The sequence below is a fragment of the Ictidomys tridecemlineatus genome, chromosome 5, assembly GCF_052094955.1.
Source record: "Ictidomys tridecemlineatus isolate mIctTri1 chromosome 5, mIctTri1.hap1, whole genome shotgun sequence".
Taxonomy (NCBI): domain Eukaryota; kingdom Metazoa; phylum Chordata; class Mammalia; order Rodentia; family Sciuridae; genus Ictidomys; species Ictidomys tridecemlineatus.
In genome coordinates this window covers 16,231,891-16,246,998 of record NC_135481.1, presented here as the reverse complement: position 1 = coordinate 16,246,998, position 15,108 = coordinate 16,231,891, and the positions used below count along the sequence as shown (strand labels likewise).

The following is a 15,108-nucleotide window of genomic DNA, read 5'->3' as shown; positions in this document are numbered from 1 at the left end:
TTCTTTCACTTATCATTTTCCAGACTAACTCATAAATTTTATCATTAGTTTTTTGAGAGAGGGGAAACATGAAGAACTCATGGACTTTGATGTACATGAAGTGTTTCAATCCATGGCAACCATTATTTTGTGGCCAGTAGGAACCCCTTTTCAAGTGGGCTTCTGAGTGGGACTTTATAATCTACAATCAAGATGCTCAATTAGACATTAGAACTTCACAAATAACCCTGTAAATGTTGGTATTATTACCAAGTTTTACAAATATACCATTGTTGAGAAATCTGCAACATATGACTCCAACCAGGACTTTGTTCCATTGTAGATAACAATGGTTGAGAGAATGAGTGTTAAAGGTGACTGAATTATTTTCCTACTTGTCTTCTTTCTGGCTTTGAGATTAAATGGGGTTGCCTTTGACCAGTGGGAATATGACATTAAGTAATATCCACTTTAGAAGACATCATTCGTGGCAAACACTGTTGAGAATAATGTTATGCTGATAATACAGTAACTTGGAAAACAGCCTCTCTCAACTTTGTTTGTGAAGCATTTCAATTTTGATTACTCTGTGTGGGAGCTCCTGCTCAAATGTGTGTCGTTTTATGGTCTGCCCATGTCTGGGGAGCTGGCATTACATGCTGCCTAGTGTTTTTAATTCAGAAGTTCTTCTAAAAGAAACCTTAGCCTCTTATATTCCAACCCTAGCTTTAATAGCATAAGCTATTTCCTTCTTATATAGCTTTGTGGGCATAGTAATAAAATAAATACCACAAAGTTACTGATGAGATGAAATTGCACTCCCTGCCTCTGTGCAGCCATGTAGGTAAAACAGTAATTGGCTCTGATAATAACTTCTGTTCTTACAAACCAAAGTCTAAATGAGAGTCACTTTTGATATATCTGCTTGTAATTACTATCAAAAGAAGAGAATACAAAGTTTTGTTTAGTGGCTCAAGATAGATTAAATAAATCTCTGTCTTTTTTTGACCAATTTAAGAAAAAAATTCTAAAATTATTTCTGATGTTTATCTTATTATTGGTAAAAAAATGATCATCTTCCAAAGCATGTTTTTCTTCTTAATGGAATGATTAATTTTTGTTTTTTAAAGTCTTTAATTGTTTTTCTTGGAAAAAAGCTTATGACTGAATCTGATAATGCAGCTTATGCTTATAAGTATTTTCTTATACACCTATCTAGATGGTTCTTAAGACCAATTTAGGTTTTGTATCTATTTGGTAGTGATTTTCAGCAAAGCTTTTGACATGTTAATATTATCGAAATGTAATGTATTTTAAAGAAATACTAAATCATGTGTGCTACATATTATTATTTTGGTACACAATGCTTTCATGCTAAAATAGCAAATATTAGAATATTAATGATTTTAAAAGAGATTTTCCATCACTGTAAGCCAACAGTAAATAATTACTATTACAACCTGTCCTTCCTGATGGATTTCTATCTACATACTGATTTACTTAAAAAAAAAATCTGTGTCCAGTGCCACAAACATGTAAAAATGGATAGGAAAACAACTGAATTTTAATGCCAATTTTAACAGTGACTCTGTATTTGATCATTTCCTCCCTGCACCAGTCCTATAACCACACTAAGTTGATGGAGCATAATAAAACTAAGAAAACTGCTCTGGTCCACTGAGCCAATGATCCCAGAATTAAAAAGTTCTAACAAAGCTTAGACATGATAGATGAAGCTATTACCATCAACTGAATCCAGAATACACATTTTAAAAACACCCTAATTACAGAAACCACATCCAGTCAATATAATACATATTAGTAATTTCCCAATCCTCGGTAGAATGGAAATTATTCTGAAAGTTTAATTAAGAAGGGAAAAATTATGTTCAGGTATTAATTTCAATAAAAGAGGCACTTGGCTTCTATGCAAAAAACCCAGAGTGGTGCTGTGAGTGTGGGATAGCCACAGAAGGAAAGCCATTTATAATTAGGCACTACATTATCTTTGTCACCACCTGTACCTCAAGGAGAAAGTTACAGGACCCACTTTGTTTGCAACCTGTGTCTCTGTATGGGTTGAATAAAACAGACAAGGCAGTTATTTGGAGATTTGGTTCTTAAAACTCGATTTAAACAATAAAGGGAAGCTTTGGAGCATGTGTTAAGAAATAGCTTATCTAGACAGCATGCATTCCAAAGATATTTTTGTAGCCTTCCTCTCCACTTTGACCTTAGGCAGTTTATGAATGCTTATGATCAAAGAAATATCTGGATCATGAACTAATCTGTCTGGTTCCTATAACCATTCCAACATTGCATCCGATCACCCTCAGAGCTGAGATTCTTCCTTGCTTGCTGCTGGGATTGAACTCAGGGCCTCATGCATGCCAGGCAGATGCTCTACCACTGAGCTACAAACACATCCTCAGAACTAAGATACTTTATTGAACTAAAATCAGGTTTTTTTTAAAGTGGCTCACAGTAATTCCAACTTCCTTTAAAAGAAAGAAAGAGTCACAAAGGGACATGTATCATATGATTCCGTTTATATGAAATGCCCAGAACAAATACATCAATAGAGACAGAAAATGGGTTAGTGGTTGGCTGGGGCAGGGGGAGGGGAAAGGGAGTGATTGCTAATGGGTAGGAGGTCTCATGCTAGGGTGATGAAAGTGTTCTGGAATTAGGTAGTGGTGAGCAAATTTGTGAATATGCTAAAAACCACTGCATTACACATTTTAAGGGGGTGTACTTTATGGTATGTGAATTACATCACAATAAAAAAAAATCACAAGAAATTTCAGAAATTGTTGACTATATATTCCCTAAGCACCAAATCATCTTTTAGCCTCAAATCATAGAATGCCCAAGCTAGCCAGTAAATTCAAGAGACCAAGTCCAATAGTTGCACTTTGCAAATAAAGAAACAAACTGACTTCCAGTGAGACACAGGGCAGAGCTGGAACCTGGGTCTGGCCACAACTTTCCAGTGTCCCTTCCTCCACCATGCAGCTAGCCCGGTTTCGTGGTTTCTTCTTCAGCATCCCAGCAACAAACTGATTAGAATGGGAATAGGTAATCTGAGAAAGATGTTTTTTTCCCTAAAGAAAGCATAAATTATTCTTATAGCTAGCAAAATCTCTGTGAAGGAATAGATAAATTGATTCTGGTAAATTTATCAGGTCTACACTGAGATCTACCTGTAAGTATCCCTAGAGGAAAGTGGCCACATTAACAGACCAAGGGAGCCCTCTACCTGTGTACTTGCAGTATAGATTTCGATGACAAAAATCCTTGACCTGGAAAGCTAAAAATAAATCTGAGATCAGGTATTTTTTGTCTTTTGTCCACCTTGGTTGGCTCCTAGCATTATTTTTGAGAAAATGAATGGTGTTTGAGGATATATTTGGGTGATTAATAGGATACCTAGAGGAAAATCTGCCAGAAAGTTCTTTTTCTGCAAATAAAAGGGACCAATTAGCAGCCCAAATAAAGAATCCAAATATAGTTCCCTGTGAGAATTGCATTACAATAATTATTTTCAAAGAACTTTGTATTCTTCTGAGGATATAAAATGTTAGTAAGCATTTTTGTTCATCTGGCATGAAAGTTTCATTGTTTCTTTGTTTCAGCAAAAGATAGGGTTGAATGTAAAAATCTTGCAGAATCCTGAAAACATCCACCACAGAGCTGCTGTAAATTCGAACTATGGAATCAGTTTGCCATATATTAATCAGAAAAAAGCACATGTAAGTAATGAGTCGTTTTTAACAAACTCTTAATTTGGGGGGGACTAAAAGTCATGTATTAGTGGTGTAAGATACAATGTTGATCTTAAACGAGATTGTAATCCTTTTGTCCTTGGCAATATTTTTTTTTTTGAGATGAAATGGAGTGGCTTTCATTTTATCTATATTAGTAATGATTAAGGACATCTAAACTTATTGTAAATGATCTATTTGTAGCTCATTCAAATTTCTGTTTTTATTTGATATTCCTAAATAATCTAGTATCATCATTTTAACTAGAAGATATAGTTTAATGACAAAAAATTAATACAGAAATTTTCAATATTTGATATCATGGATAATTGATTTACCATGAGAAAAATAAAAATAAAGCAGCATAGTATACATTCCAAATAGTGGTTACTCATATCATACACAAAAATTTAGTGTATTATTCTAAATCTGAAGCAAGCAGGCATTAATCCTTTATGTCAGCAGAATCATGAGATAGGAAAATAATCAAATGTGGATTCACAGGAAGGGATCTCAGAACTGGGCCTATTTTTTCCATTGCTGCTAAAATGGCCCAAAGCAAGGATTGTACCCTTCCTGTATTGTGGGTTTTGTTAGGAAAATTAAGAGTAGTGCTTCATTTTAACAGGGAAATAATTTATTTTGAGATAATTTCTAATACTAAAAATAATTACAGAGATGAAATCTATACACTGCTGTACATTTTAAACCTTTGACTTCTCTCAAAAGTTCTGAAACATAGCTCGGTGATACCAAAACTAAAAATAAGATTAATTTTCAGATTAAATTGCAAAGCCATTTCTAACTAGCATAATAGTCTCTGAGATTAATCTTCCAAATTTCTTTCATAGACATCCAGTGGCCTGCTTTATTCATGTAACTCGGAAATATACATTCAGTCTATTTGTGCTTTATGTTATTCAAACAGGTTTGGTTTAAGTGTACTTTATCATAGAAATGCTTTTATAGCCTAAGAAATAACCAGAAAGTTAGATATTTTTATTCCTGCTGAAACTTTATTTAAAATGTCACTGTGAATAATATGAAAGCGTTTTTATCTACTTCCCATGAGCCCCAAAGCTCTTGAAATAAAAATATGATTTCTCTGGCTGTAGAGACAGAGCAGATTTCTCTTTTGTTGTTGTTGGTTTTCCGCTTCAATCTAGAATTAATATTGGCTTAGCTGGTGGAGCGCTGAGGCTGCGTAGCCCGAGGCAACTGCTGTATTTCATGCAAACTTTTTCTGATGAGTACTGAAGTTTTTAAAGGCATACCTCTAAATGGATCGAGGATTATGCTTTGCCTTATGATTCTGAGTGGAGATTTCAGACTTAAATAGGGAATTCAAAATCATATCAAAAAATTGGGGCAGAATCTTAATTATTCATCTTTTTTCATAATTTTTAAATTGAATAAATATCGTGGACATTGTGTCTGTGTATTTGGAGCAAAGAGGAAGAGAAAAGGCATTTTGCCTTGTTGATAGTTGATAATGTATATTCATTTACTATACTGAAGGTCCTTTATTCAGAAAATTCAACTCCATAAAAATGGACACCAGAGCATTTTTAAAAGGGGTATATGTTTTGCTTGAACTACTGGCCTTTCCATCGAAATAGTTACCCTATAGTTTTATGTTGATGTGGATATATGATGGCACTAACTGGAAAATGGTATTTTCATTTTGAATTTATAAAATGGAAGCATTGTTCAAAAAGGTCCTTTGGGAGAAGCGTTGGGATATTTGGTCTTAAACATTCACGGAGAGCATGTGGGGTAAACACAGTTGAGATTTACCACTTATCAAAATGTTTTTAGAAGCACTTACCCAAACGGAAGCAGCGTGTCTAGTGTTGTGATGTACAGTTAATTAGGAAAGCAGCATCGAGGCTAATCGCTTTTTAGAACTACTCTGAGCATAAAGGGGCTTATTATTTGGCTGCCGAGGGCCATGTGTTTCCCTACTTCTCATGAAACTTGAACAGCTTGTCAAAAGCCTGTAAATAATCTTAGGCATTTTTGACAGAGCAAATTTGAATATGTAGTCAATTTACATTATTAGTTCTTAGAAGCTGTGGTATTTTCTCCATCTGATGAAGAGGAGCATCCTTCCTAATGACAAGGAGCCCCATGTTGAAAGCACACACGCTCCCGGCTGCCCTGTGCTAGTCCTAGCACAAGACTCTTTCAGAATTTTATATTCTGTGACTCTGTTATACATAATCAATTTACAAAAGAGCCCTAAAAGTGAAAATCACTAATGATTTTTTAAAATATCTTAAATCTGCCAAATAAGAAATAAACAGCCCACTAACATGTTTTGGAGTAGGTCCTTATGGGTTTGAAGCAAGAAGAAATCTCTAGTGCTCTTCGCTCACATTCCCTTGCTGGTATCCAGTTCCAGTCAGACGTTATAATGAACACACTAAAAGATCTACAGAAAATTTGACTTTGATTTATTCTTTTAAAATAAAAAGGGTTTCTTAAGAGGCTTGAAACATGTATCTGTTAACATGAATTTTAAAAGAACGATTATGAATGCATAACAAAATAGCCAAACAAAACATTGCTTTGAATTGCTGCACAAATAACTCTGATTATAACTGTTATGACCTAGAAAAGAATCATAAAAACATTTTTCTTTTTGGCAAGATATGAGTTGCTGTAGAATTATACCAGTTCTTTGGTCCCACTTTCCAAATAAATAAATATATAATGCAATGTAAACTTAGAATCTTTTATTTATTCATGAGGTTGAATTTAATACTATTATGACTTCTAGATTTTATGAGTCATATGTTATGCAGTGTTTCTCACTAACTTAGTTGGGTAGCAACCACACTTCACAAATCATAGTTTCATTCTTTACTGTTTCACTTGGGGTGTGCATAGTAATCTTGCTCACTGAAAGCACATTCATTTCTGAGATGATAAAGTAATGGAAAGTGAGGCAATTGTGTTAATGTCAAATGATTAGAAGAAGTACCAGAAGTAAGGGGTGGGGTGGGGGGAGGACGATCTCAAAACATGATTGTGTTTTAAGCCCATGCATATGGCCACAATTACAGTCACAACATAATTTGGCAATGGTAGCAGAATTAGATTTAAACAAATTGATGTTACACTGCAGTAATTCAGAATGAGCTTGTTGCATTTATAAACCATAACAAGAAGCAGAGTGAATTAATAAACCCTTCTTGTCACTAAAAATAAAAAAGGGAATAATTGCTGAGACGGAGTTAACTTAACAGATGACTATAGTCAGCATCCTTCCAGCCTAGATATGGGAAAGTGAAGGTCACCCCCATCTCGGATGACAAAGAGGGAACATTTTGTTGGTAAACAAATTAATCTTTTGAAAGGTCGCCATTTGTTTTAAGTTTTTATCCAGTTCTTGTCATCTGGAATCAGAGATTGACTGTCATTTCACCAGGCAGGGGTGCAGTGGAAGCAGACAAAGCTGCTTCTGTACGTATCAGCATTCCTTGACAAAACTCTGTGCCTGATTGTGATGCTATGGGCTGCTGGTTTACAGCTGTCTCCGGACAAGAACGGAGGCCCACCCCTGAATTCCAATAAGATGGGTCTGCCTATTCCGCCTGCTGTAAGCTGGCCCTCTGCCCACAAGTAAAATGTATTGTAGTTCAAGCCAGCAATTATCTCTTTTACTTCCTTCTGTGCTGCTTCTGTTCCCTTTTTCCAAAAACAGATGTGGGTATTCACTCAAGTTCTGCATCTATTCTTCCTCGCACCTGCCGGGGCAGGATTTTGACAGAGGTAGAGTTTGAGGGAGCCAGCAGACAACAATCAGATGTAATTTTCTTTGAGAGCAGTTAAAAAAGAAAATGTTGATTTTTCAGGATCTGTGGAGTCAGCATCTTGGTCCCCCTCCCTTTTCCCAGGAGCATTTGGTAAATTAAATTAGTCGAACAAAAGGAAATAGCTTTAAAAGACATTCTGAAATGCCATATCCTATTTATGACACACGGTCATTACCCAAGGACTGCGACAGAACGCACAGCATCCCTTCTTCCCTCAGTCACAGAGAACCGTCTCCTCAGGTTGCCTAGGAAGAGTTTTTGAAAGCACCATGGCTGTTCACGCTCTTCCTGATTCACAGCCTATAAAATGTAGCCCACTAATATGGTGGTGGTGTTGCGGAGGAGAGGGGGCATATGGCCCCTGTGCCCATGTGCCTTTGCTGTTCTCAGTGTAACGGGAGAGGGGAAGAAAGCGATGTGATGTGGACTGGTGTGTGGCTTTCTCACACTCTGGAAGTGGGGAGAAACAATTGGAGGCTTCGTTTCCATCAAATAACATTCATAAAAACCCAACTGTAGTGAGTTCTCTAGCTTCTTTGGAACAATACAGTTCTTCAGCTTCCTAGCTAAGATCTGCATGTGTACCCAATCCAACGCTAGAAGAACTTGAAAGCACCTGGTAGGACTTCACGCTGCCTGATGTGAATCCTTACTAGATTGGGCAGCTCCTGGAAACAGCCTGCGTTTCCGCAGCAGTAAAATGTCCCTAGTAAGAAGACCTATCTCACGAGATGGTATTGAGATTCAAATGAGTTCAGTCAAAGCACTAAGCAAAGATCCTGGTACAAAGAAGTGCTTGGGAAATATTAGTTATTACAATTTGGCGATTCTCACCTTTTGTATTGTGCCATTGTTTTATATTGTCATTTAAAACTTATGATATTGTGGGGGCTGAGGGAGGGAACAAGAATGCTGCTGAGGTCCCTCCCAGGGGTACTGTTTAATATTGCATGTGATCATGCCTTTTTTAACCACCAGATATGAGGATGGGAACCTCATTGTCTGTTCTGTTTACTGTTTTATAAATTCCCCATTGCACCAAGCAGATACATAACAGGTGCTGAGGACTGACCTGACCTCTCATCTGTCCAATCTCTGTTTCGAAGCTACAAAGCCTAATGTCCCGTCTCTTAGTGCAGTAGTCATTTTGCTGGCCCTTCCTCATCCTGCTGGGTCGTTCTACAGGGTTAATTAGTGAAACTACCTTGCTCCTGTGTTTTTATTTTTGGGGGGGGCGGGGTACTGGGGATTGAACTCAGGGGCACTCGACCACTGAGCCATATCCTCAGCCCTATTTTGTACTTTCTTTCTTTCTTTATTTATTGAGAGAGAGAGAGAGAGAGAGAGAGAATTTTTTAATATTTATTTTTTAGTTCTCAGCGGACACAACATCTTTGTTTGTATATGGTGCTGAGGATCGAACCTGGGCCGCACGCATGCCAGGCGAGCACGCTACCACTTGAGCCACATCCCCAGCCCATTTTGTACTTTATTTAGAGACAGGGTCTCAATGAGTTGCTTAGAACCTCGCTTTTGCTGAGGCTGGCTTTGAACTGGCCATCCTCCTGCCTCAGCCTCTCAAGCTGCTGGGATTACAGGTGTGTGCCCCCACTCTCCTGTGTTCTTGATACTGCCTAACTGTCCATTTCTAGGACAGGTTACTCTACCTCCCTCATTTCTGGTCTTTCTGCTTTATAAAAAATGTATAGGGCTGGGGATATGGCTCAAGTGGTACAGCGCTTGCCTGGCATGCGTGAGGCACTGGGTTCAATCCTCAGCACCACATAAAAATAAATAAGTGAAATAAAGGTATAAAAAAAATGTGTAGTTGCATGAAGAGCAGCTGGCATGCGGGAGGGGCTTGGAGTGAAGTGAATTAGAGCCTGCTCTGTCACTGAGCCCTAAGTAAGGAAATGAACATCTCAGGTCCCTTAATTCCCTCTTCTGTAAAGCCAGAATAGTGATGTGAACTCTGCAAAGGTGTCATGGGGATTGCAGACAATACATCAACATTGCTGATATGCAATAAATGCCTAACCAGGTTCTTGCCTTTTTGAAAAATGAATTAGTATTTAAAATCTCTTACTTCCTTGTCTCTTCTTCACTTATGTGCTTTCAGAAAAGGATCTGATTTGACTCCTTTCACACTCTAGTATAAATGAGGAACAGGGCTTAATGCTCTGATTTTCAAATTGCTAGAAACTCCAGTGAGTTTCTGAAACATTGTAAACATTTAATTTGCATTTTGTTTTTATAATAAATATTTATTTGAAAGTGTAACAATGAACAGTATACGTATTTTTAAGTTAGATACCAAATTTTAATGCATTAGACCATCAGTGGGTTAATTTGTAATGTTAGGTTGACTCAGTAAGTGTGTGTATGTGTGTGTGTCTGCACACACATGCACACGTGCACGCATGAGCATACATGCGTATGTGCATTTGAATTTTCTATAAAGGTTTTTTAATTGGGTAGGTCATAACTTTTTACTAGTCATATTTTGAAATTGAGATCTGCTCATATATGATTCAATAATAGACATTAAAAATAATCAAAGATTAAATTGAGCTAATATGTTATAAGCATTTTAAAGCAGTGCATGGCCCCTAGTCAGTATTCCATCAACATTAACTGGAATCAGTATTATGACACAGGTGTGCTGCCATCAATTAAAATCCAGGCAAGTTCTCTGGTGCAGACTTGGCACAGTGTAATTGTCAACTGTGCAATCCCAGCAACCCATGTTGCTTCATAATAATATTGCATTATAGATTGCTTGGGTGATTTAAAATGAGCTATGCAAACTGCATTTTGCAGTACAGAGTAGCAATGTTACTTTGTTTGCAATCCCAGATACAAATCAACTATACAGAGTCAACTCAAAATTTTGAACTAACTTGCAAAACAAGATTATTTTGAAGATCTGGGTGAATATCTGAAAGTGAAAGGTGCCAAGATCTTCGAGAAGGAGTTTAAATGGGACCTTAAAATGATATATGACACTCATATTTTTGGTTACTTAGTCCTTTAATAATAGTAGTATTTATTATGTGTGCCAGACACTGTGCTAAGAGCTTTACACACACGATCTTGTTTAATCCTTACCTATAAAATAGGTGCCATTTTTATAACCATTTTACAGATCAGGAAACAGAGACTTAAGGTTAAACTATTTGCTTAACTTTAGGTAGTTAGGAGAGTAAAGATTCAAAGTTATTATGGGATTTAGTTGTCAAATCTCCCCTAATTGAGTTCTTACCAACTAACTAATCCTTCATTACTAAGGAACATGAGAAGTTATTGGATATTAGTAGAGAATCTATTTTGAAACAAAAATATTGCTACTACTCTTGAAAGCTTCTGGATCATTTTAACTGAAGAAAATTCTGAGATAATAAGTGTCATAACAAACTCTTAGCTATTTGAAATTACTTATTGCTTCATATTCAGTATTTTCTCCATCTTGTCCAAGTAAAATAAAACACATAAATAAATTGTAGATTGTGATGGATATAAGACTCCAGTTATAATCTATAACTCTTGATTTTATAACTTGCTTTGACCAAAACAGCCTCATTGTCTCCAGTCTTGACTTATCTTTATAAAAATATAAAGATATAAACATTTAAATAATAAATATATATGTCTTATATAATATAAATGTTCATATAATAAATAAAATAATTTAATAAATAAAATTATGCAAATTCTTATAAAACTTAAATTTATTTATATTCCAGCGTTCTTTGTAAGGGTGCATTTGAAAAAAGAGATTCTACTGCTGAAAATAAATTTGAAAATCTTTGGCATAGAGTTTTACCTCTCTCGTGGGTATTTATACTTTCACAGGAACAAATTCTCTATTTAATTAAAATGAAAGAGTTCAGTTCTGTTAAGGGATTTTAAGCATGAGCAGACAGGGAGGAGAGGGATTTGGGGGTCCCAGAAGGAGTCTTTGCATTGCTCTAGAGTCACCCCAGGTCACCAGTGACCTAACCGAACAAGGTTAGGTGTGTGACTCACTTTTCACTTTGTGCCCCTTTACTTTGTGACTTAGTTTTTAGACTTGAGTATTTGAGTCCATTCCATGAAATAGTGTTTGTAACCTCATAATTCCACTTTGAAGAACCTGAAATTAGGTAGACAGAAGGGCCCAAGTCACATCTATGATAGGCATAAGGCACGAGGGATCCATGCATAGAACTACACATTTCAATACAATAGGTTTCCCATGTATTTCATGAATTTTACTTTATGAATTTATAAAACAACAACAACAATAAAAAAAAACCCATATTATTCTGAGACGGGGTCCATGACTATACCAGGCTGCCAAAGGGACCCATGATTTTCCTAAATTAGAACTGTGTGATAGGTCTTTTCTTTCATCCAAATGTCCAGTATGAGGCAAATAATATGTATCAGAACAATAAGGTACCTTCAACATGCTGGGATTTCATTTGTTTGTTTATTTTGGTACTGGAGATTGAACTCAAAGGTGATTTACTACTGAGCCCCATCCCCGGCTTTTTAAATTTTTTAGTTTGAGACAGAGTCTTGCTAAGTTGCTTAGGACCTCACTAAGTTTTTGAGGCTGGTCTTGAACTTGTGATCCTCCTGCCTCAGCTTCCTGTATTGTGAGATTACAGGCATGTGCCACTGTGCCCAGCATAAAATGTTGCATTTTTTATATATAAAATATTTACTTCTCTCAGTTATTGTGCAGAAAACCTACCAAAAAGTGGGTATGACCAGACTGCCACCCCAGATTTTCAAAAGAATTGCACCTTCCTGAGTGAAAATAGAAAACTTCATGCTTTTATATAACTAGTAGTGCTTTTCCATGGCAAGCAGGAAAAAGTGGTAATGCTTGCAATATTATAGTTAAGTATTCTGTTTAAAATGAAGCAAAGAAAAACACTATAGCAAGTAGCACAACAGCATTAGCCACAAGAGAAATGGGCCTAATAGAATTGTTTTTATCATGGCCCAGGTTAATTATCTACTGAGAGGCACTTGAGATGAATAAATACTATTGCTGTGGTCTCCAATATTCTCATCCATTCTTCCTTAAACTGTACTTGAGTTCAAGTATACATTCCTAACCTTTTAAAGCCTCTTTGGTAGAACAGAAGTAAGTACCCATAGACTGAAGTGATTCACCCTGTGCTTTCTTTAAAAGTGAGTCTCTGAATCACTAATGTGCAGTGTAAACCCAGAAGATATTTGGAGGAGATTGTCTCATTAAGCTGTAAGGTTGGGACAATATGACCCCCAAATACTAGAGTGATATAATCAGTAACAGCCCCCAAAATAACAGCTTATGGTTGGCAATGAAGAGGTTGAAAAGCAGTCATGCACACTTGAGTGGAAAAGGCCAGAAAAACAGAGTGTGAGGCTATGGGTTTCAACCCTGCTCTCTTCTACTGCTATCAGCCCCGTTATCATAAACACATCACTTAGTCTCCAAAAACTGAAATCCCTCAACTCTATGCCAAGAGGATAAGTTAGTTGTTCAGAGTCAGCATTGGGGCGGTGGCCCTGATTGTGACTCCCATAATAACACGTGTTTGGTGCCTTGTAGAACCTTCAGTTTCCAAAGTGAGACAAAACAGTGATGGTTGGAGGCGAGCCTTAAAAGAAGCCTAAGGGGAGCCGAGGGACATAGCTAAAGGAGAGGTGGCATGCAGTTTAAGTACTAGCAGCAATTCAACAGAGGCAGAGGTGAAGAATAATGAGGGGAATGGACAGTTATCAGAGCTTTGCTTGATTATCTTGGATTTTTACAAAGGGAAAACCCAAAAGATGTGGTTGGATATGGGAGGCTAACTGATGGACCGCCTTCAATGGGCCACTGAAATCTAATTGTGTGATCTCAGTCAAGATCATAAAAGAAAGGGCTTAAGGCAGAAATCTGAAATTAGATCACTTCTCTGGCTTCTCTAACTGAAGGGCATCTTTAGGATGCTTCTGAACAATTTCTGTCCCTCGATGTCCTCGTTGATTATTACGCTTTATTTCCTCTCCCTTTGGCTATAAAGCAATGGCACTTTCTTGAATAGCATTATCTCCTGAACTTGTTAGATGTTCATGAAACTGCCTAATTAGAGTTCCACAGGCAACACCTCTCTCTGGCCATTTACATTCAACTCTGTCCCTTTCAAACAAAGGCCTGGTCTGGCTAGATGACTGGGATTTCTTCCCAACATCTTCTTATTTCTGCCCTAGTGCTGCATGCACCACTGCTATCTAGGATTCTTCTACCTGTTACCCCATCCCCATCCCCATGACTCAGCTCTCTCTCCAATATTAGCCCAAAGCAGGACTTGTTGGTGTGAAAGTAGTGGTGGCAAGAAAGGATAAATAGAGAACAGGAGAGGTGATTGCTCAAAACACGTCCGGCCCTCTCTCCCCTCAACCTCCCCAGAGACAATTACAGCCTTCAGCTTCCCCCTAGCCCCAAGCTCACCTCAACTCTCTTACCAACTCCTGCACAGAAATGCCCAGGGGACTAACTGAGACGTTTTTAATCCTAGTGTTTCTTGCTTTCAAATTTATCATCTCTTTGTGCTAAATGTAAAATAATAATAATAACATAAGGAAAATTATAATATAATAATAATGTAATTATAATAATAATGAAAAAAAGGAAATTCATGGATGAGGCTTCTTTTTTTTTGACCTTTTCCTCTTTGAATCCCAGCAACACCAGAGGCTAAAGCAGGAGGAATGCAAGTTTGAAGCCAGTCTTGGTAACTTACTGAGACTTCGTCTCAAAATAAAATAAAAAGGGCTGGACTGGGGATGTGGCTCAGTGATAGCCCTTCCCTGGGTTTAATCCCCAGTTCCCTCCTCCCCAAAAAGAAATAAAAATGTTTAGAAAATTGTTAGACCCAGACTCGAGAAAAGACCACTGACTCCAATTAAAATCAAATTAAAGCAAGCTTATTATTTCAACCGGCCGGGCTGCCTCTCCCTCCCAAAATGGCAGGAACAAGACAGCACCCCAGCTTTCCTGCAGCCCAGCTTTATAGCCCAGAAAGTTACACAAAGGGGGGTTACAGATAACAGAATTCTGACAAGCATCACACTAATGGTAGTTTACATTTTTTGCTGGCCCCAACATCAGAATTTATGAGGACCATTAGAGCCTCAGAGAGGGTCGTTGTCTGGCCAGGGAAGGCCAAGATTTGTGAGGCGTCACTAAAGTTTCAGAGACGGCTGCTCTCTGGTCAGAGAGCCAGGCGTGGGTGAGTTCAAGTCACGGGCAGGCATTCCAAGCAGGTTCAGAATTTGCAGTAATTTATAGTAAAGCCGAAATTATCTTTTCATGGCTTTGTGGTGAGATGCCCAATTTTAAGAAAAGGTCAGGTTGGGTCTATCAAAAATGTTCTTATTTAAAATAGGAGGGGCTGGGGATGTGGCTCAAGTGGTAGCATGCTCGCCAGGCATGCACAAGGCATTGGGTTCTATCCTCAGCACCACATGAAAATAAAATAAAGATATTGTGTCCACTGAAAACTAAAAAAAAATTTTAAAAA

At 37.4% G+C, this 15,108-nt stretch overlaps 1 protein-coding gene across 1 annotated transcript in view; it reads left to right on the top strand.

Moving 5' to 3' along the window:
• The window catches only part of LOC144377510 (IQ domain-containing protein H-like), a 43,670-nt gene extending 35,711 nt beyond the window's left edge, over positions 1-7,959 (top strand). The window contains exons 5-8 of the mRNA XM_078048953.1: positions 3,615-3,731; positions 7,279-7,370; positions 7,453-7,520; positions 7,955-7,959. Coding sequence (XP_077905079.1) covers positions 3,615-3,731; positions 7,279-7,370; positions 7,453-7,520; positions 7,955-7,959 — 282 coding nt within the window. The remainder of the gene's footprint in view (positions 1-3,614; positions 3,732-7,278; positions 7,371-7,452; positions 7,521-7,954) is intronic.
• The last annotated feature ends 7,149 nt before the right edge of the window (positions 7,960-15,108 follow it).